At 41.4% G+C, this 24,073-nt stretch overlaps 1 protein-coding gene and 1 pseudogene across 9 annotated transcripts in view; one reads left to right on the top strand and one right to left on the bottom strand.

Annotated features, from left to right (window-relative positions):
* The window catches only part of LOC127194016 (3-alpha-hydroxysteroid dehydrogenase), a 1,235,587-nt gene that overhangs the window by 224,773 nt on the left and 986,741 nt on the right, over nucleotides 1-24,073 (bottom strand). For 6 of the 9 annotated variants that reach the window (XM_051151412.1, XM_051151416.1, XM_051151413.1 and 3 more), the window contains exon 2: nucleotides 4,389-4,480. In XM_051151412.1, coding sequence (XP_051007369.1) covers nucleotides 4,389-4,472 — 84 coding nt within the window. In that variant the 5' untranslated portion in view covers nucleotides 4,473-4,480. Of the gene's footprint in view, nucleotides 1-4,388; nucleotides 4,553-24,073 lie in introns of those variants that run through there. The other 3 variants (XM_051151420.1, XM_051151411.1, XM_051151415.1) reach the window with 2 other exon arrangements.
* Nucleotides 7,067-7,658, top strand: LOC127194022 (translationally-controlled tumor protein-like; annotated as a pseudogene).

Raw genomic sequence — 24,073 nt, 5'->3', positions numbered from 1 at the left:
CCAAACAGTCCTCATGGAGGGAATACCCCCAAATATTCTCATCCCAGATCAATCACTGCTTTACTGGCCTTGGATGTCCTGAATACTATCCCCCACTTCAGGGATCTGATCAAAGGACTCGCGAGCCTAACTGAGACAGAACAGATATACAGAAAACTTGTGAGGATAGGACCCAGGAAGAAAAAGGAGCCTGTCACCCTGATCTCAGTCTCTTACCAACTGAGAAGCAAGCATTCCAGAATAGTTAGCAACATGTGTTGTGGTGGCTACACTAACACTCCTTTCATATTTGGATATATTGTGCTAAAATAGCAATAAAACTGGCTTAAATCCTGACCTTGGAAAGAACATTGTCCCCCACCCCTCCCCCTGCATATTTTCTAGGCACCTCGAACAAGACTGTTAACTTTACTGCATACAATAAAGATATAGTGTTTCATGGATCTCCATGAAACAGTTTTGCTCTATCAACTGTGACCCTGCCAAGTGCCCTTAAGAAACTACTCCATGAACTCCTTTAGGCTTGGTAACACGCTGAAGATAATAATTTCACTTGAATAGTATATATGGCTTAGTATAAACATGATAGGTAAAGAGTAGCTTTCCCCTGAAAAGCCAATATCTACACTTGGAAATATCATATTCTTGCTCTTAATAACCCATATTTAAATACATGTTTTAAAATGTGCTTTAGGACTGAGCAAATGATGGAGTCATTAAAACGCTTGCTACACAAGATGAGACTCTGAGGTGGATCCCTAGAATTCATATGAAAACATTGGGTGTGGCTGAACACACTTGTAATCTTGGAGCTGAGGAAACAGAGACAGAGAGATCTATCAGGCCAACTTAGCCTGTGGTGAGTTACAGGCCAGTGAAAGATTCTACGTAAAAAAAAAAAAATTATGTGGATAAATAACATGAGGATAAGAGCAACTAAGGTTGATCTCTGGCCTCCTCGTGCAAGCATCCACATGCATTTGCATGTGTACAAACACACACGCACACACACACACACACACACACACACACAGTTAAAAAAAACAAAAATAAAGAAACTATTCTATATTTGTAAGAAATCAGAATTTTTTTTAACGAAATCACAATGGTTATATAATGCCTTGTTGCTCCCTCTTTCTCTCTCTTTTTCTGAGATTATTATTTTCAATTCTATAAAATTTACAAAGGTCATTCTGCATTTACATCTACAATAACAAAGTCAATGACATTTTATGGCATGTATTACATTCAAGCTCAAGACTCTTTCATGTAGAATAAGTTGTAAGAGGACAGGGAAATAGCATAGCTATCCAAGTAGAAAAAAAAACAATTGTTCATAAAATCTTCATACATGGACGTCAACTTGATTATGATGTTTGGCAAATGTCCCTTTACCCAGAAAGCTCAAACCTTTGAGTCACAGTCAACAAGTTCTCTGTCTGTTAATTCAAGACCAGAAAAAAATGTAAAGGAGAGCTAACATCATTCTTTCAATATTTTGCATTCACAATCTGTTGAAAACCTATCTTGTGCATGACTTTCATGAACAGAAACTTTTTAAAAAATGCATCTTTTCGCTGAGGGAATATTTTCATCATTGGTTGAAATATGGCCAGCAGTCACTTCCCATTTATTTTTTGCATTAGATTATGAAGTCTAAAAAATGGAGTCTAAAAAATAGATATGTTAGAACTTGACCACCATTTTTTACTTATTGAATCTGTACAGATTAGCAAAACAGGAATAGCTCTGTGCAAACTGATACTGTGTCATATATTATTTAGATCTGCACACACGTTTGTATGATTCACAAAACTGATGCTGTCTCTCATTAACACCCATATCTGGTTTCCCTGCACCCATGTCGGGCAGCTCGCAATTGTCTGTAACTTCAGTTCCGTGGGGTACCACACCTTCTTCTGGTTTGGATGCCACATGCCCAGACTCACCCATGGACATAAATACATACACATATTGAAAGTAAGCCAAATCTTTTTAAAATACCTAACAACTTAAATTCATGTGGAACTCAAAATGTTGTATTTAACACAAACAAAAGAAAATAATAACCCTGTGAGTGACTAAAATAGTTCTATGAACCCTTAAATGTCATGTGGCAAATCTATTTACATAAATATTTGTTCTTGTCCTATTATGAGAGAAAACATTCTTAGGAGTAAAGCACACATAACCTCTACTGGATAAAATTATTTCTAGTACCCTTGTGTTCATGTAGCAGCCAATGCCTTTAACGTCACCATCTTTTTTTTAAAAACAGTAGTTTAGATATTGTCCTATATGCATAATTTATATGTATAGATCTAATCTCAATGCTACATAGATCTGATTCATCTTATCATCAAAGAAGATAGTAAGAATGAAAATGAAATATAAAATTTTTCTAATTTTTTATTTTTTATGCACATGCGTATGAGTGTGCATGCGTGCCTGCGTGCATGTGTGCATGTGCGTGTGTGTGTGTGTGTTTGTGTGTGTGTGTGTGTGTGTGTGTGTGTTGTACATCTGGAGGTCCAAAAAACATCTGTAAGAGGCAGTTTTCTGCTGCTGCTGTGTGGATTCCAGGGATCAATCCAACTCAAGTCATAAAAGAAACTACAAATTTTTTCAGTACTTCTTTTCTCTAATGTATTCAATCTACCTAAAATATTATAATATTCTTCTTTGAACGTTTTCCATTTTTAAAAAATTGTTCCATATACTCACTTATATCGAGACACTAGCCCAAGGGGCATGTCCCATGAAAGACTTTACTTACCAGGAAAGTGGGTCAGAGAGGAGGACATCCTATTGGGACTTTAGGTGAGAGAAGCATAGGGGAATGGGGAAATAGAAGGATCCAGAGGGTCCTGGAAACCTACAAGAAGAACATTATGATGGGCGGATCTGGGTCCTGGGGTCCTGTTCAAACTATGGCACCAGCCAAGAAAAATATAGGCAGTAAACGTCGAACCCCTATCCAGACCTAGCCAATGGACAGGACATTCTCCACCATTGAGTGGAGAGTGAGGTCTGACTTTCATACAAACTCTGGTGCCCCATATTTGACCACATACCCTGGATGAGGAGGCCTGGTAGCACTCAGAGGGAGGACAGCAGGCTACCAAGAAGAGACTTAATACCCTACGAGCATACACAGGGGGAGGAGGTCCCCCTCAGTCACAGTCATAGGGGAGGGGAGTAGGGGGAAGTGGGAGGGAGGGAGGAATGGGAGGATACAAAGGACGGGCTAACAATTGAGATGTAATATGAATAAATTAATAAAATTATTTTTAAAATTATTCCATCTAACATGTTGTGCCTGAATGTTTCTGTATGTGTCACTTGTTGTCTTTTGCCAGCAAGGACAGAAAGAGGATGTTGGATTTCCTAGACCTGGAGTTAAAGACAGTTGTAAGCCATCATGTAATTGCTGGGACTTGAACCCAGCTCCTCTGCAAGAGTAGCCGGTGCTCTTAACCACTAAGCCATTTTTCCAGACCCAACAGTTTTCCCTTTGGCTTCTCTTGTTGCCAGCCCTGTCCTTCTCCAAGTTCTAGAGACTGATTGAGACCACAGCCGCTGTGGTGTCTTTGTTCCTTACCTATCTTTCAAGCTGTGAATGCTGTGAAGTAAAAATTCCTAACCAAAGGGGTCAAAATGAATGTTGCTGTGATTGTCTTTTGCATGAGAAAACTGTGACTCAAGCTCTAAGTGTTAGCCCGAGGACGAACTCATCAGAACGGGAACCTTTTCCCTAGAGAACCTCCTGTAGTATTTTGTGCCAAATGTCATGCAAAGGAGCATGGAGCAAGGATTTAAAGTTGCTTTCGTAAAGTATAATTCACTCCCCAAAAATAGTGTTTTATTTTCTTTGTGAGTAATTGTTTTCTAAAGTGAAAGTGGAAAATGCTATTTCAACACAGGTCTGGAATTTGTGCTGTACTCTCAGCCCGTACTCCTCACTGGGACACAATACGTTCATCGTTTTTCATAAGCCACAACTGCAGTAAATTTTACCACAAATATTTTTCTCTGGATCATATCTACATGAGAGGACTAATTACTTGAATTACAGAACTAACCCATGTCACTAATCCTTTGCAATCCAAATGCAAAGCACAGCAGTAACATTGGTGGCTGCTTCCCATTTATTGGCAAACAGGCTGAAACTAAAGGGTAAACCGAGCCCAGAATAAACAGTTCTGGCCATATGATAAGTCTCCACGCAGCAGTAACAAGACTGCCTTCTCTGTTTCTCATGGATAGCTCAAATATGCAGACCCTGTGAGTCTGAGTCAAACAAGAGCAAGTTCAAAAAGCCCCATCAGTTTCCACACATCCTTGATCTCCTTTCTTATAAACCCCCAAGCCCAGGACACAATTGTTACCTTCTGAGGCACAGTGGTTCCAAACCCCAGTACAGGGATGAAGTGACCATCATTTAGTGCCACGTGCAGATGTACAGAGTTCATAGCTTGTTATTCATACAACTAGGCAGGTCCTGAGTCTTCTGTTTGCACAGGGCAAAGCACAGCAAAATTGTTACAGTTCCTTAAATATCCCCTAGAAAGTTATACAATGGCATGTGGGAGGAGCCAGTTTAAAGCAATAGTACACAGAGAAGGGACTACAGGCTGCTGGTACTTGCATGAAAGTGAACTCCAGTAAATTACTAGACCATGAAAATGAAACCATGGATGTCTTGTAGATGAAAAGATTCTGTCCACACTCCACATTTACTTCTGTAAATTGTTAAGAGGACACTGATGCATAGTAACCAATCATGTTACCTAGAAAGTCCTTCAGCTAATGGGCTCTGGGTTTTCAATTGAAAAAGGTGTCTCTTCTTTACTTTCTAAACAGGGAAATTTTCATTATTACATTACCACATAGACACAATGTATCATAATCACATTTGCCTCTCCCACTGCCCCTTTTGTGCCCTCTCTTGACCTCCTAAATAGTCTCCTTTTACTTTTATACCTTTTTCAAAAACTATATACCATATGTGCAGAGCACATGAGCTATTTGGTACTTTTATGTGTAACAAGATGATTTTCACCTACCTCAATCCATTTTGGTGCAAATGTGTCACCCCAGAGCCTGAGTTCTGCTTCTTCCCCTGAGTTCCTGGGGGGGGGGGTGCAGGGGGTGGGGTGCAGGGTGTGAGGAAAACGCCTTCTAAGATACAGCTCTTTCATTGACACAGCTCTTCCAATGAAGAGCTCTGCTTTAGTTGGGGGGGGGGGTGATAGATGTTATATAAACCATGAGGAAGTGAGTAGGAGTTGGGGGGGGTGTACATCATCTGCTGGTGCTGGGGTGCTGGGAATGCTTCATTTGCATGGAAAGGAACTCCAGCTGCTAGCTGGACAAGTCCTTGTGAGGCAATCCAAAACCTGGCCACCAGGCTACGTGACTACCTTGAGAGTTCTGGACGTCACAAGACTACAAGACTACATTCATCATGACACACAGAGCCAGAAGGAGGAGGAAGTGATCCTTATTCCTGCTGGTCTCAAGATAAGATTTTTCTGGGTTTGGACTCATCTCAACCTCACTCCTGCCCCAGACTGGTTCCTCTGGTCAAATGGTTCACAAGCCTCACACAAATTAGATGATTTTGTTTGTCCTTTTATCTAAATAAAACTCCATCATAAATAGATGCCACATTTTCTTTATCCATTTATTCACTGATTGGCACCCAGGCTGATTCCTAATCTTGGACATTGTGAATAGTATGTTTTAAAAGCATGATGTATAAATATTTTTTACTGACTTTGATTTCTTTTGCATCTATACCACTCCACCACAAGTATTTATTCTTCCCACTCCTGAAGTTTCTCCAAATAACTGTCAAAAATATGAAAGGTCTGAGGCTTTAATCTGATTTTCAGGCTAATGAAGTAACTTCATATGTTTTGTGCATGGTGGAGAAACCCTGAAACTTCTTGGTTAGTATGGTAGTTTGAAAGAAAATGGCCACATAGGCTCATAGGGACTGACTCAATTGGGAGGTATGGTCTTGTCAGAGTAGGTATGGTCTTGCTGGAGGGAGTGTGTCATTATGGGGTGTGGGCGTTGAAGTCTCAAATGCACAAGCTAGGCCAAGTGTCTCAGTCACTTCTTGTTGCCTGTGGACTTGTTGGGTTTGGAGAGGAAGCTGAGAAACCTCTACTTCAGACAGAAGCTTAAACAATGCAAGCTTTATTTTCTTAGCACTCAGGGAGACGTCAGCTCAGGATCTGAACTGTGTCCTCAAGGGGAAGCAATAGTACATATTAAAGGGTGAGATCACAGAACGGGGGGGGGGGGGGGGGGGGGGGGGACTTGGGTGACCTGTGGGGTCATCCGATTATAATTTGGCACTGGGTGTTAAGCAAGGGAGTGTCTGTTGGATACTGGGCCTTATCCATGGCACTTGGCTTCAAGTGGCTTAACCTATTCCCCTAGACATATGGTCTGGAATCCAAGGCTCTTAACTCATCCTCCTTGACATTTGGTCTGAAGCTCAAGATGATAAGGGGACAAAGGAGCAGGTCAGAGGCATGTAGTTAATGAGGGCTTGGCAGGCAACTGGTTATACACACACACACACACACACACACACACACACACACACACACACACACACACACTACAACTTAGCCACCTTGGTTAAGATAACAGCAAGTTCTACATTCTTTAATAGACAATTAAGAAAAACATTTAGAGGGCCAGGACAAGAGCTGGTTGCAGGGCCTGGGAATATGAACTCAGCTTGACCCTGCTAACAAAATGGAGGAGCAAGGTGGAAAAGCTGCTTTTGAGACGGCTGGGCTCTGGCGACTGTCTCCAAACAGATTCAGATGTAGAACTCTCAGCCGCTTTTCAGGTGCCATGTCTGCCTCCACGCTGCCATGCTTCCAGCTATGACAACAATGAACTAAACCTCTGAACTGTAAACCAGCCCCACATTACTGTTTTTCCTTTATAAGAGTTGCTGCTTTTCTGCCCGCTCCCCCCTGCCCCCGAGCAGCGCTGGCTCCACGCTGTCAGGCTAGCGCCGATGTCCCCAACCGTCACCATGATCATCTACCGGGACCTCATCAGCCATGACAAGCTGTTCTCCGACATCTGCAAGATCCGGGAGATCACGGAAGGGCTGTGCCTGGAGGTGGAGGGCAAGATGGTCACTAGAACAGAGGGTAACATCAATGACTCGCTCATTGATGGAAATGCTTCCGCTGCAGGCCCAGAGGGCGAAGGTACCGAAAGCACAGTAGTCACCAGTTAAGCTTTGTCACACACCAGTGTTGCTGTTGTCACGAACCATCACTTATAAGAAACTAGCTTCACAAAAGAGGCCTACAAAAAGTACATCAAAGATTACATGAAATCACTCAAAGGTAAACTTGAAGAACAGAAACCAGAAAGAGTAAAGCCTTTTATGACTGGGGCTGCAGAGCAAATTAAGCATATCCTTGCTAATTTCAATAACTACCAGTTTTTTATTGGTGAGAACATGAACCCAGATGGTATGATTGCTCTCCTGGACTACCGTGAAGTTGGTGTGACTCCCTTCATGATTTTCTTTAAGGATGGCTTAGAGATGGAAAAATGTTAACAAACTGGACCCGTCACCGTGACTGACTGCTGCTTACCATCGTACAGGACTGGGACAAATGGGACTGATGGCATCTTGAGCTTTTATTTTGACCGTGATTTATTCGGAGTGGAGGCATTGTTTTTATTAGGAAAAAAAAAAACCATGTCTTGTAGGTTGTCTAAAAATAAAGTGCATTTAAATTGACTTTACAAAAAAAAGAGCTGCCATAGTTAGGGATAAGTAATAGTTTGTTACTCATAACAATATCTGTGGCCAAAGTAAGGCCACAGTAAGGCCAACTTTTGAGTTGGTTCCTGCATCTCCAGTTTCCAGAACATGAAACAAAGCAATTCAATGGCACTTGGATATGCAGTGAGTTGAGTAAAAAGAGAAAAACATTTTGAGTATTGGGAACCAAGATTATCCGCAATGGATAAAAATCAAGGAAACCACACCAAGTATTTCCTTTTGTCTTATAAATTCTCTGTAATTTGCTCATTATTTTTTATCGTCAGGAAGAACAAATGTCCTTGTTTGTGATTTATAGTTTTGTGACACTAGGCAAGCACCAGGAAACAGGGATACTGCTTCTTAACCCCCCACCAAGAACAGATACATGTTGTCTGGAGGCAGAAAAGTCTTTGTAATGTTAGCATCTCAAGGTCAATATTCTTCCAAACATGGCTAGTAAGGGTGATCCACAACCCCGAAAGAGAAGGAACAGTGTTTATTCATTAGACACACTTCTGATAGACAAAGTGAGGAACAGTCATGCTTTGGGGACCCAGAGAAGCTTTAGTGTATCCTGTCTTGCTAAACGCAATGGGACTCATCAGCGATGACAATTGCAGGTCAACTGATGTCATTACTTAAGTTCAAAAATGCTATGATTGTCGTATGTGAGCCAAGACATGCATGCGGAGATGCAAGGACAGCTTTGTAGCATCATTTTTCTCCTTCCACCTTTCAGGGCTTGAGCTCGGGTCATTGAGCGTGCACAATAAGCTTCCGCACCCACTGGGCCTTCTTGGCTTCCTATATTTCAAGTTAGTAAGAATATGTAAGTAAAGAAATGGGCATGTGACAGGCAGGGGAAAAAGCTGAGGATAGATACATTTGGGGATGATAGATGTGTCTTGGAAAAGGACTGCCACAGGGCAAATGCCATTGGACACAGGCAAGAGAAAGCTGAAGGAGAATTATGTTTTCCCTAGGACTTACACCTATCACCTTTGAGAATGCATCTTCCACAAAAGTTATTTGAAATGCACATTCCACTGCTTTGGTACAGAATAGGCTTGATGTATTATTATATGTTCATTAGCATTGAATTCTTTTATATTTCTTTTGATTTTAATAGACATTAATAAGAAAACACTTTCCTGGGCCTCTTAATGTGTCATAAACCACAGGTGGTCTGCTCTCTGTGCCTCATGTGCAGGTTAGCTCTGAAGATGTGGCCTCATGGCCACAGGTCATAAGGACATTTTGTTTAAAATTCAATCCACGGTGATGCAACTTCTGACTGTGGGTTTTGACAAAGTTACATGTGTTCTTTGTTTGCCTTGAATTCGCTGTGTAATTGAGAGAATTCCTAAGCTTCTGATCCTTCTTTTTCTACTTCCATGGTACTGAAAGTAATGGCGTAAGGCACCATGCCTGTTCTCACGTGGTGCTTGGGGTCATACTAAGGGCTTAGTTTGTAGAAGGAAGCACCCATGTTTGAAAGCGATGTCTAACTGAGTGGCACAAAAGGTGATGAAACAGAGATTTGATCGAATAGGATACACCCAACTCTCACAAAAAGAGAGGAAAGGGAAGCTACTTAAGAGGCAGTTTTACAGAGAGAGGAGGCAGTTTATATCAGGACAATAATAGAGAGATGGGTTGCAGAGAGAGGACTCAGGTGAAGATGGAATGAGCCAGAAAATAAAAAGAAGGCAGAAGAATAGAGCTGATTTCTGAGTTAGTCTGAGGCCAAACAGAGCAATTCCAGGTCGAGAGAGAACCCAGGTTAAATAAATCAGCTGGGAGAGGAGTTTGAGCCAGACCAGCTGAGCTCAAGAAGCCAGCCCAGAGCTCAGAAAGAACAGGTAAGGGTGAGCTCATTAAGCAGTACATCTCAGAGGCTGAAAACATTCTAGGCCTAGGTTAGACTGTGCAGAGGCTAGAAGCTTCTAGGACTAGGCCTAGGTTAGCAGAAGGAGGCGATAAGCCTCCTGGACAACAATTGGGCCAGGAGAATAAAAATGACTTTTACAGAAATGGAGTTGGTCCTGAATCTCACTACATGTCATGAACCTCAGAATAAATCTCTCTTCTGAGGTCGATGGGCATGCACTAGTTGCACACCCATTCTGAAAATCAGGTATATTTTCTGTAATGACATTGTGTTGTTCAAGCTTACTTGAGAAGCTGCCTCTGGAAACAGAGTCGCCATTTCTCTCATTTAAGACTCAAAGTATTTTGCCTCAACAAATCCTCCAAGGCCCCCTCGTCTAGGGTTGCCCCACACCCAAACTCTTACAGGGAAAAAGAACACAATAGAACAACCCAAGAGTGAAAACATCCTGGTAAGTGAAGGCTTTCATGGGACATGCCCCTTGGGAGTATATACTCACTTATATCTGCATACTAGCCCAAGGGGCATGTCCCATGAAAGCCTTCACTTACCAGGAAACTGGGACAGAGGGGAGGACATCCTATTGGGACTCTAGATGAGAGAAGCATGGGAGAATAGCAAAGTAGAAGGATCCAGAGGATCCTAGAAACCTACAAGTAGAACATTATGATAGGCAGATTTGGGCCCAGGGGTCCCACTCAAACTAAGGCACCAGCCAAGGACAATACAGGCGGTAAACTTTAAACCCCTACCCAGATCTAGCCAATGGACAGAACATTCTCCACAGTTGAGTGGAGAGTGGGGTATGACTTCCACACGAACTCTGGTGCCTCATATTTGACCATGTCCCCTGGAGCGGGAGACCTGGTGGCACTCAGAGGAAGGATAGCAGGTTACAAAGAAGAGACTTGATACCCTATGAACATATACTGGGGGAGGATATCCCCCTCAGGAACAGTCATAGAGGAGAGGAATAAGGGGGAAATGGGAGGGAGGGAAGAATGGGAGGATACAAGGGATGGAATAACCACTGAGATGTAACAAGAATAAATTAATAAAAAAATTTTTAAAAAAGAGTGAAAACATCATGCCTTTGAGAACAGCTAGAGGTTTCCATAATATAAAAGTGCCTGTGGTGGGAAAGAGAAGCCAGAAGTTCAGCCATGGGAACTGCCTCAGCTTTCCCTGTGACCTGCATACTTTCACGTACTGTCCTGCTGTGTGAACTCTATTCCCATAGAACTTTGTTTACTCCCATGGGAAGAATGCCCACACCTGCCTAGGAATGCCAAGGGCAAGATGTGGCCCCTCCCCTCCTCAGCTGTGCAGCTTAGAGTCCTCAAGGACATGATGCAAACAGCCCCCACTCACCCAAGAGCTCTTTTGTCACCAGAGCACATCTAGAGATCAGAAATGCTTTGAATGTTTTTCGTTGTTTCTCTTTGAACTCCCACCTATCCAGAACAAAGCTTCACAGAATGCCAGTGAACACATGACTGAGCGGCAGAGCCCAGAGTCCCCTGGTTCTGTTGAGCCCTGAATTTGACTTCAGTTCCTTAGCACCAGACACTCGTGGATCTTGATAGTGCCAAGTGGTGTCTGCTGAATGTTGTAAGCACCCGTTTTGATAATGCTGGTTTGTTCTAGCTGGAATCCTCACCCTACGGGGTTGGTCACCATCCTCTGCTCAGGACTCTCGATTAGGAACTCTAGTTGACTGCCTCAACTATCCCAGGTGGGTTCTGCTGGGTGGTTGTAAGCCTCCTGTTTAATAATGTTAGCTTTATACTTATATTCGTCCTTTTACCTAGAAGCCTCACCTGAGATGGCCCTGTGCCCTCCTCAGGACTCTATTGAGAATTCAGACTGGCTGTTTTAAAGGTGCTATCTCAGTCAAAGTCTGTATGTTTTGAGTCCATAACTAATCATCTTTTCTTTCTTTCTATCTACCTATCTATCTATCTATCACTATTTAGTCTTTTACTTTGTCTACATATGCTATAAACTCACCCATTCAAAGCCAAAGGTTTAGCTACACCTAACATTCTCTGGATTATACAGACCAACTTCATGCCTTGTGTGCATGTTACAAAAAGCAAAAGCAAACAACCTATAAAGCAGTCTAGAGGAGTCACTTACAATGGCATTTTAGCCTATCAACTTTTTCTATTGAGGCTGCCAATCACATCCATGTCTCCTGGGGCCAATTCACAGTCAAATACCTAGAAAGAAAGACAGAGTCACAGAAGAAAAAAAAAATCAAAAAAAAAATTTACATATATATATATATATATATATATATATATATATATATATATATATATATATATATGAACAAGCAAGGAAGTTGCCTTACTACCTGGGACTATAAGGTGACGGCAACAAGAATGGCTTTAACGGCATGGAGTGCAAGGAGTCTTAGGGAAGAGCTGGGGGACAGAAGATCTGGAAGGGGCAGGAGCTGCACAAAGATTCCAATGAAGCCAACAAATACAGGAGGAGGAGGAGGTGCAGAGACTGATGCACCAGCCAAGGACCACACACAGTGAGGACCTGGACACTCTGCTCAGATGTAGTAGATAGGCTGGCTGCACAGTCTCCTTGCGGGACTCATAATATAGGGAGTAGAGACTACCTCTGACATGGACCCTGGTGCCCACGTGTGTCAAGCCACACATACAGATAGTCCAGAAGAGACTTGATAAGCTGAGGTCAGAATATAGGGGAGAAGGGCTCTGCCTTTCTGAGAACTAAGGGAGGAGGAGGGGGAGGAGGGGAGAAGGAAGATGACAGGAGGGAGGGGAAAGGCTAAGAGGGACTGGGTTACAATTAGGATGTAAAGTGAGCAAAATAAAATCAACCAGTGCATGCCTATATAAATTTGCTATCTCTGCATCTACAAATGGGACTCAAAATTCGCTGACAAATGGAGAGTGCTGTGTTCCTAAGCCTATGGGCTTTTAAAGCTTATCAATGTATGTGCAAATCATACTGTCACAGCGTTCTCCACTGACATGCTGGACACCCTGCATATCAGTGTTACCACTTCAAGAGATGGTCGTATTTTCTCCTGAGAATTCTCTTTGGGCTTCTGTATAATGTTATATCTGATAGTATGAAAGAAGGTAGTTCTAAGCCCTTACTACATCAAAAATTAAATGTTGCAGAAATAAGAATGTTTCTAGGAATAATATGAATGTGGGCTTTACATTCTACCCACTTGTCAAAATGGCATGGCTAGGATACATGTGGTCTAATCTCTGTAAATTGTGCCTTAAAATCCCTTTTAGGAGCTATACTTATTAGTGCTGGAAACAGGTAGACACAGAAAAAGAAAAAGTGGAATAACAATGGTGAGCCTGAAGCTCAGCCATGGCACATGAGAACTAGTTGTACTCTTGAGTTTGTCTCTTCATGGTTGAACTTTGCCACGCATTAAAAGTTAATGTTTTTTTAAATGTTTTATTGACACAAAATTATTGATGTGAGGAAGTAAAGTCCAATGGTCCCACTACTAGTTTGGATCTCTGTGGGATTATAGGGCACTTTTGACAACTAAAACAATGTCTTTGGCCTTTCAGAACTCTAGGAGTTTGCTCTGGTTGAGATACGAGTGACATTCCTCCTGTAAATTTCCAAAATGAGTTGTTATCAGATGCATATGTCACTAAAAGTCTCTTAAGAGCTGATTTGTTTCGATATTGACTGAAGTACAATATGTTTCAATTTGGTCGTGGTTTTTTGGTTTTTGGTTTTGACTTTTTGTTTTTTCCCTGAAATACTTTTTCCTGCCCCCACCCCACCGCCCCCTTTTTTTTAAGATTAAAGTTTCCTGTTTCAAACTTGTAGTCTCTGACAGTTTCTATAGAATGAAGCCAAACGCCATTAGAGCAATGACTGAGGATAGCCCTAGGTGAGAGGACTATAAACTGACCCTGAAATTGTTTGCCCTCTAGAGAGGAAAGAAGTTGAAGGCTTATAGAGGGACTGGAGAGCTCAGGGGAGCAAGTGAGGCGAGCACACAAGGAACAGTGACAACTGAGGAGGAGAAAACCTCGTGTCTTTTAACATTCACTGACTCCCATGATGTTGATCTTGTGTCATCAAGTCCTTTGCTCTGATCCCTAACATATCTGAAATTCAAAAGCAACATACCCAACCATCACAGCAGTCAATGACTAGCTTCCTCTATTATGAGAGGAACTCTAGCAGGTTAAAATGCTTAATTTCCTTTATAAATAAAACAAAGGAGAAAGAAAGTGAGAGAGGAAAAGGAGAACCAGGGGTGGGTGAGGGATGAAGAAGAGGGAGTAAGAAGGGAAAAGCCCATGGATACAAGAGAGAGAATAGACTGCTTTACAGAAATATTTAATAGACATACCGCCCAGTTGTAATGTATAGACTTTCTTTCCTCTCTACTTTTAATTAATTGGTTGTAAAAATATGCCGCAGCTAGGCATAGTGGCAAACACTTAGCTACTTAGAATGCTGAGGCAGGCAGATTAACTTTCCAAGGCCAAGTGGAGCATTCAGAGAGATCCTACCTCAAAATAATTTGTCAAAGGACCCAGGGTATGAATCAGGGGTAGAGCATTTGCCTACTTCATGAGAGGCCTTTGTTTCAAACCCAAGTACCAAGGAAATAAGACATGATCATACTTTAACACTCAAGATAATTAGTGATAGCAATCGTCGCTAAAAGTATGTTTTAATAGTATTCTAGCAATGATAATTTTCTTAAACCATGTATTTTTAAAATATGGGCTAAATTACATTATATATATATATAGTGTATATATATACATTGTGTGTGTGTGTGTGTGTGTGTGTGTGTGTGTGTGTGTGTGTGTGTGTGTGTGTAGCCAAAGGAGAAATGTAAATACCAACTTAGCTACAGTCCCTTTGTTCTACAGTGGTATCCCACCTGCAAGATATGCTTTGTGCAGTGGTGGTACAAATCTTGTAGAAGTAACCAACTGATATGTCATTTGACCTAAACCTCATTTCATGAGATGGAACCCATTATCTGACATTGTTTGAATGACCAAAAACCGGAAACTAGATAGCCAAGGGACCTGAAGCAAATACTACTGGTCCAAAAAGAAAGAAAAGAAAAAAATGTAGACATAAGATGACCCACATTAATATTCTACCATACTCATCGATCAGTGCCGTGCTCAACCATCATCAGATAATCTTCTTGCAGCAGACTGGAACAAAGATAGAGACCTACAAGTCAGGCATTACACAGTGAGTGAGAAGCCTTGCAACACACAGCTCTAAATAGGAGTCTTCATCAAAATCCTTCCCTCAAATTTCAGCGAACCCCAAGGAGAGAAGGAAGAAAAATACAAAAGGCCTTTTCATTGCCTAACTCCGGGTATCTCATCTATACTATGGCCTTAATGACCATCCATGAAGTAGTGGCACGAAAAATTGGTACCTCTATCCCTAACCACCTTGAGCCTCAAACTAGTGGTGCTATTTTTAACACATCTTCACCTGGATGTCTCATAGAGCCCTCAAGTCCACATCTGATTTAGAAGGTCTTGTTCTCACCACTCTAGGCAAAAACCTGAACCACCACTGATATTTCTTATCTCAGTGAAAATAGCTCTAACCTAAATGGCCAATTCAAAAGAGAAGTTTAAGAAGTATCAAGTAAGGAAGAAGTTTGTGAAAAACAGAAAGGAAGGGGTAGCCAAGAGATCACCTGATTGCAAGTGGACTTGTATTTTAACCCTGATTTGTAGAATCAATTCCAGCTATTTGTGATTGAAATTGGATGCCCCTATGGACTTTGTTTAACCTGCATCGTTCACTTCTCCAGTGCCTGTTGAGTAAAAAAAAAAAAAAAAAACAGCTGATAAACCTTTATTGTACTCTGTTCTTTGGAGTTTCACCTTGGACTCTACTTTTAACACTTAGATAATAATTTCAGTTCATCAAAACAATGTTGTCACTTGAATACAGCCTTGACTAATGCACTTACCTGCTATGAATACTTATTTGTGTCTGTTCGTTCAGTTACATGCACGCTGAGGACAACAAACACACCTAAGTCTCCCTTCCCTCCCCTACCCTCTTCAGTGGCACCTGTTCTGATGCCAGGCACAAAGTGGCTCTTCAGTAAATGCCATCACAGTGAAAAACTCTCAGCCCTTACACTAGCAGAAAGTGCATGGTCACTTTTTCCTATGCTGTTGAAGAAGTGTGTATGAGATAGGGCATGTGCCGGCATTTCTCATTCTCAATTATAGTTTACTCTGTGCTAAGGCAGATTACACTTTTCTAAAGGTGTGTTTATCCATCCTGGAATAGTGCTGTAATCCTTCATGAATTTCCCCCTTTATACACCTTGTATCTTCAATCAGATTTATGAGGCAAAAAATCAAATCATATTTGAGTTTAAAAATTGAAGTTCATCCCTCTCAGCTCTTACTTTATAGAGGAGATTACAGAAATAAGAAGTTTTGTTTGTTTTGTAATTTTCTCTCATAATTACATCCCAATCTCAGTTTCCACTCCTCCCAGCCCCCCTCTCTCTCTCACCGACCCACTCCTCCTTCATTTCCTTACGTAAATGGCCTCCCAGAGATAGCAACCAAACACTGCATAACAAGTTACAGAAATGTGATGTCTTGGGTTTGTCAGCTGGCTATATAAAACCCACCTTGTCTAGTTTTTTATTAATTTGTTCCTATCTTTCCCATAATGCCTTGGGATATCTGCAGCAGTGCATTCCTCCCATGATGAATGTCCACTAATTCTAAAATAATTTTTCTACTGGCATCCTTTGGCAAAAGTTCCTCTCCAGGCTAGAATGTGGAGAAAAAAAGAAGTTAATAAATGCTTTTCCTAATAGTCAATTTCTAGTGCCTAATGATCTTACTCATCCAACATTCAGGAGATTGTGTTAACCATTCTGTGTGTATTGTGCACATTTGTCTGTAAAGGGAAACTTGGGAGAAGGAAAATTAAAATTATTTAAAAGATTATATAGCAAAGCATTTTCCTCTTAATTGCCTTCACTTTTCTGCCCCCATGAAGCCTTAAATGTCACCAATTATGAGGGCTCCTTCAATTAGAGTTTATTTCATATCCCAAAGACAGAACAGTGTTAAGGACAAAAAATAAATAAATAGTGTTAAGGACAGAACTTATGCTATTAATCATGAGGTTTTGTCCCACTTTACGATTACTCAATTCTGAGTTAATGAGTCTGTCAGATGTGATCAGCAAGCATGTGCCATGATAAAATAAAGCCACAAGTCCCAAAGGAGCCCAAGTCCAAATGTGAACCCAAATGTTCCAGATGCCTGTGTTCTAGTGGGAGAGCTACACATAGGCTAAGGAGGTGGAGACTCCTTCAGGAGTCTCAGTTGTCCCCACAGTATGAGCACTCTGATCACTAAAAGGCAGTGACATCCCTGAAGTTCAACCCACCTGAAGACTAGAGCATTTTAAGAAGTCTTAACTGTGGACTGTTCAGCTGTCATGGAAAGTCATAGTCATTTAGCCATTCTGTTCACCTCAGATAGATGTATCTCTCTCAGCAAGGACCCAGAAAAGCTCACTGGCTTGCCGTAATGTAATAACCAAGGGCATAAAAATGCAAAACTGATCTTCTTAGCAATTGGCATATGAATAATGCAGAAATCAACATAGTCCAGCCCACGTTTCTTCAGTGATCTCTCCAGACACTGATGAACCAACTCTGGTCTATGGAAAGTAATCCAAAATCTGTCATTTCCAAACAAAATTACACACTGTGGTGAAAGGTAAAGACTCTCTATGGTGGTCTCTGCTAAGCTAAGAACAGCTCAGGTAATTTTTTATGTTTTTTAATTAATTTTTATACAATATGTTTTGGTCGCGATTTTTCTCTTACCCAACTTTTCCAAGATCCTCCCCACAGCCCCACTCAAATGTATGCTGCTCTGTAAAGATCACATGCGCAATGGAGCAGTGAGATTTATTTGAGCCATGACAATATCAGGTAAAACAAACAGATTCTAGAAAACAACCAACTTAACTGCTTCAAGTTTGGTCATGAAGGAGTCAAGGAATGATGGGCTAGTGGGGAGGGAGTCACTGTTCTTAGTAAATTCAAAACAAACTGTCTAAAACCAAGTTGTCACCAGTGTAAACTAAGTAGGCGATATCATTAGAACCGCAGCTCAGATCACGTAATGCTTGTCAGCCTTCCACCTGAGAAAATGTTACAAGTTTAAGTCTCTTCAGTGCTGATTTAAGAAAAGATTTTTTTTTCCTTTTGTGAACCATATCTCAACTTCACTTGGTAATCTACCTAAGAATTAGTTACTCAGGGCCCAGAGAGGCCAGATTATCCAACAGAACTGTTTTCTTCTGTTGTACTGAATCAATGCTACTCAGAGACACCAAGTAGCCATATCCCCACATATCCCCACATCTAATACACTTTAGAGCAAAACAAGATTTTTCTTTCTTACTTTTTTATCATAGTGTGTGTGTGTGTGTGTGTGTGTGTGTGTGTGTGTGTGTGTGTGCTCTCATGCACGTGCACATGAATGGGTGCCACACATGTAGAAGTCAGACATCAGGAATTTTTCTTCTACCATGTGCATCCCAGCCATCAAAGGTTGCCAGGCATAGCAGCTTGCGGTTTTTCCCACTGAACCATCTTCATGGCCTTGTTCTCTATGTTTCTATAATGTATCTTGGCAAAAAAAAAAAATATTCAAATTGAGACCATAGGGGTGCTTTCTCCCAGCCCAGTAAAATAGATGAATTGGCAGCCAAATTGACTCCACATTGGTGGTATAGAATAAATCCTCCCTCTTCATAGTTCCATCAGCCACCTTGTCTCCAAGGACCTGTCCAACTTCTTCCTCATTTTGATAGAAGTATGTTGTGTCTGTGTGATGGAAACCTACATCGATGGTTACTTTGATGGTCTGAGCAGCCTTGCTCTTTGGAGTCTATGAAACAAGAGTAGGTGAAGTTTGGATGTGACCAACTCAGAAAGAAAGCTATTTATTTCTTCATGGAATTTTCTCTGAGTTGCCCCATGGGTGACTTTCTTTGGTGATGAAAAACTTGATAATAGACATACAATCAATCAATCTGAAGACATAGATGACTATCTTCTAAATCTTGGCTGAATGAGTTAGTGATATGGGATTCACACGAAGCATGAAAATTCAAGTTTTACTCAGTAAAGCTCAGCTATAAGGAACTAGCTAGCAGAAACGTTGCATACTGGGAAAATTCTAAGGCATTCAGGAACAAGACAGGTGTATATACGCACAGGTGTGATTGGGGTGGCAATTGAAAACTAACTATTACCTATAATCCCAAATTTCCACCCAAATAGGCTCTTCTTGTCACTAAAGATTCTTTTATATACTTCATTTTTCAGGCCTTTGCTTGCAGTATTTATGCAATAAGCATTTACTGAGTTCCTTCTTTTTGCCCAACACTGTCAGGTTCTGAAGTCCTAGATATTTTTGCATGAAAAGGACTGTTATGGGGTTTCTGAGAAGTGGAAGAAATGGTTATTACAGAAGGAAGTATGAAAGGTGCACGTGATAGCCCATACCTACAATCCTAGAACTTTGGGAGGTGGAGAGGCAGGAAGAGCTAAGGTTAAGCTAACCCTTAACTACATGGTCCTAGGCCAGCCTGGCATGCATAGGACCTGTCTTCACCACCACCACCACCATCATCACCATAACCATAACCATCACTATCATCATCATCATCATCACCATCATCATCATCACATAGCTCTCCATGTATTCTTCAAATATTTCTATCTTATTGCAAAAATCACACAGAAGTGGATCTTTAGCTTTTACAGACACCTATCATTGCCAGAATGGATTTTAATGCCAAATAGAAGCTTAATCATGAACATTGGATTGGTTAGCTATCAATTAATAGTTGCCTAATTTAGCAGGATTACTTTAATAGACATATACATAAATTCAATGTTATACACGATGCTGGTAAATTTCATAAGCGGTTGAAGTTCATTGAGAAGCTGGCTCTGGAAACAAATTTTCTTCTCCCCCAACTTCAGACCCAAACATGTTTATGTCAATTGTCCTCCAAAACTCTTTGCCTTGGGTCAGGTTGACCCTCTGGCTTTGTACCAGGAAGAGGGAAAAACTCAAACAGCTAACAGTATTGAAAACATGTGTCTTAAAAACAGCTAGACTATAAATTATTCCTGACAGATGTGGCTGTTGTTTATCCCATGGTATGAAAATGGCTACAGCAAGGAGAAGGAGAAAAAGAAGAAGGTAGGATAATGAAGAGGTAGTGATGGAGAAGGAAGGAGGAGGAGGAAGGAGAGGAGCAAGAAAAAGGGGAGGAAGATGAAGAGAAGGAGGAAAAGGAAGAAGAAGAGAAGGAAGAGGGAAAATAAGGAGGAGGAGGAAGAAGAAGAAGAAAGAAGAGTGTGACAGTTCAGCCATAGGAAACTCATCCATGGAGAGAGAAAGCTAAATAGGAACTCCAACTTACTTGCAGGACTCCTGTGGGTTTGTAGCAGATGTGGGCCTAGAGCTCAAAGGAGAAGCCAGCACATGCCCCAATCCCTAACCCAGAAGCTATCTTCAATTGACAGATACTTGAAAAAGAAATTTTAATTTCCTCCAAGAGAGTATTACTGGGGAAACAAACTATTCTTAACAGTAGGCTGCAAACCCAGCAGTAGATGCCCAACACAAAACAAACTCAATGGCATCTTTGGAGGTTTTGCCTCACAATCTTAAGTCTGGGCTCTCCCACCTCCCACCCTACCTTACAGGTCCCTTGCAAATACATTATGGCTTCCACTTTGGGATTTTTATGGAATTCGTGTGTGTGTGTGTGTGTGTGTGTGTGTGTGTGTGTGTGTGTGTGTGTGTCTGTGTGTGTGTCTGTGTGTCTGTGTGCACATCTGTATGTGTTCCTTGTGTTCTTTCTTTGGCTCGTTTTATTTGTTCTGTCATATTTTAATGTCCTTGGTGTGTGTGTGTGTGTGTGTGTGTGTGTGTGTGTGTGTGTGTGTGTGTTACTTTATTATTATTCCTTAGATGTCTGTTTTTTAATCAGAGACAGGAAGGGTATGGATGCCGATAAGATAGGAGATGGGGATGAACTGGAAGGAGTAGGAGGGGAAAACTGTAATCAAAATATACTGCATGGAAAAAAAATCTATTTTCAATAAAAGAAAAAAGAGTATAGCATATTGGGGAAATGGTAAAAATTTGTTATGCTCCTAATCTAGAGTAAAATGAAGGAGACATCCTCAAAATACATCACAGTGGGCTACCTGGTGAGTTCTCAGCAGTTCACATTAGCATGCGTCTCTGTCTGAAAAGAGAATACAGATTTCTCCCTAGGCATTGAGGACAGAGAAGGACCAGACAGGACACGGCTCTGCTGCTGTGAGTCATTACAGAGGAACGGTCAAGCATATCCAAGGAAGTGTTTTCTTCAAACGATGAGCAGACGGGAGAAACTCAGGAGACAATTTTGTTCTGTTGCCAATATTTACCAGTGCTACTTTGCCGATGGTAGAGGGAATAAGTGAAGTGGAAGTTTCTGGTTTCTTTGAAGACTCGGTTGTGTCATGTGATGTTTTTCTGTAAGAAGTCTTGTGAGAGAGCATGTGATGTGTTTCTGGGAGCAGACATGAGAGAGGATGTGTGATGTTTGGAAGGGTATATAAAGAACCAGGGACAGCGGGCTTCCCTGGGCTTGGCTGGCCTTCACTGGGCTTTGCTGGGCTTTGCTTCACCAGGAAAAATGTTCCAGAGAACTTCTCGTGGGACTCCGGCTGATTCTGGCCACTTCCGCTGACTCGGCACCAATTCGGCAGAGACCTCGAATATCTGCACAAGCAAGCCAAGAGCTGTTCTGCTCAACGAAGATTAGGTAGTTAAGGTGACCTCAAAAGAGTCCTTCAATGTCTGCATTAGCAGGTCACAAAAAGCCAAAAAGGTAGTTAGTCATATCATAACAAAGCAGATATTCAGTTCTGGGTGGGAGTCACTGAGTCAAGATTACTGAAAAAGTATCTTTAAGCGGCTGATGGTGAAGGCGAAGTCCTAAGATGGATGCCCGGCATAAGAGGGTTGACTGGTTGCTTGGGCTTTTGGGGGTTTTTTTGGTTGGTTGGTTGGTTGGTTTGGGTTTTGGGGGGTTGCCATCACCGGATCTACAAAATAGTATTTTTCTGAGGACTAGAAAGAGTGCTCAGCAGTTAAGAACATGTCCTGCTCTTCCAGAGGATCCCAGTTCAATCTCCAGCACCCATGTGGTGGCTCCCAACCATCTGAAACTCCAGTTCCAGGTGATCCAAAGACCTCTTGTGGCCTTTAATTTACAAGGCATAAAAGTGATACATAGACATATGCAGGCAAAAAATCTATATACATATTTAAAGAGTATTTTGTGCATTTGTATAAACAGCAGTGTGCCCCTCCCCATCCCAGTTATAACCACACAACTGAGGAGGACCACTCCTGCAGATTTACCTGAATTTATACACACAGCTCCTTCTATTTGGAATCCTCTCTTTCAATAATTCATTTTTAGTTTTCTCTTAGCCCCAGTTACCCTGTAAATCCTCCCTCAATTCTTCCTGCCAGATTTAATTCTCTTTTTTGTACTCACAGTCAGGATTCGAGGAAGACCATATATAGATACATACATATACGTGTATATATAATCTCCATGGGTGCATTTGTGTATGTACATCCATATATACGTGTGCGTGCACATATGCACGTTTAGGGGTATACACATGCACATATGTATATAGCCCTTAGAACAGTTGCTACAATATGATTGGAGTTGTTGATCAGTGGTGATTAATATTAGTTGAGATTTTTGGGAAGTACATGACCTAGAATAGTGGTGATTGCACATTCAGACAGAGGTAGGTAGGGAAGTGAGATGGCCCTCAGGACCACCCCAGCGGTGGGAAGAGAGGACGGAGACACAAGATGGCATGTTCTGTGTGTCTGGTTTTAGGGACACTTTGTGAGTAGGAAAATGTACTGCATTGAGAATTCAGAAGTTTAGACAGTTGGTTCTGGCTGTTTTACTCTTTACTGTTATGAGAAAGTCATGTCAACATCCTGGCCTGCTAACGACTGTGATAATCAACATCAGCATGAAGCATTGTTGGAGCTCAAGATGACTGAGTGCGGAGAGGATGCCAGACATCTTTTTCCATCCTCACTGTGACTGTAATTAGGAATATTTTATTATTACCTAACAAAAAGCCTTTCATGTAGAGTTTAACGGTATTTCATTTAGGCTTGTCATCTGTAAACTGTGTGTTTTATAATGGAAGACTTTCTCTAAGCACTTTTCAACACTTGAGGTTTATAACCCTGTCCTTCTGGCCTTCCTATACTCTATTGTCTCACCCTGTAGGACAATAGAGAGAATTTCTATGATGTTTATCTTGGACATCCTGTTACTTGATTGTTTGCAATTGGCTAGGTCATTATCTTCAAAAAATATATATATATATATCAAGACCTAATTGCCAAACCTATGACAGTAATATACGTAGTTTAAAGGTCTGTTGTAAATCCAGGGTCTTGAGATAGGGAAAACATTGTGGCTTGTCCAGATGGGCCCTGAGTGTAGTCACAGTGTCCTTTTAAGCATGCTGCAGATTTGGCATAGAAAACAAGCAAACACACAGGCAGAAATCTGAGGGTTTCAGTTACAATCCAAAGAAAGCATGGAGCTACCAAGAACTGGAAGAAATGAAGTTTTTTTTTTTCCTCGAACCCAGAGGGAGGACAGCCCTGCTGATACCCATAATGCAATGTGATGCGTCTAGCCACAGAATCTTTAGAAGTCACTAAATCTGTTACAAATTGTGACAGTGACAAAAGCAATCTCCCACAATGCCTCCGGTGCCTCTGGCAGTGATTCATTAGTCCTGAGCGAGTTATGAAATCAACACGTGGGACAAGAAAGCTGTAGAGCACGTAGACAGAAGCTGGCTGTGCTGCACAATGTCCCTGTGCTCATGATGCAAACCTGAAGGAAATAAAGACCACAGAGGGAAGCGCTGCAGCTGTTGTCAAATGTAAATTTTAAGCTGTTAGAGCTGAAATATGAGACTAAGAGCCAAAGGGTCAGAACCTAAATGGACCTCTGTTACTTTCTGCCTGCTAGGCCTTAGGACGGTCTGAACTGAGCGCTGAGCCTAATTTTCTCCCCTGAAAAACTGGGCTGAGGACAATAATTAAATGTGTTCCCTAGGGATCTCTGACATGATGGGTGTGGAATGTTTTGCAGGCTGAGAGGCACATGAGCATACTTTAGGGTGTGTGTGTGTGTATGTGTGTGTGTGTGTGTGT

This window comes from Acomys russatus, chromosome 9 (genome assembly GCF_903995435.1).
Source record: "Acomys russatus chromosome 9, mAcoRus1.1, whole genome shotgun sequence".
Classification (NCBI taxonomy): Eukaryota; Metazoa; Chordata; class Mammalia; order Rodentia; family Muridae; genus Acomys; species Acomys russatus.
Note: the sequence above shows the minus strand (reverse complement) of the source record. Positions and strands in the feature narration are given on the sequence as shown.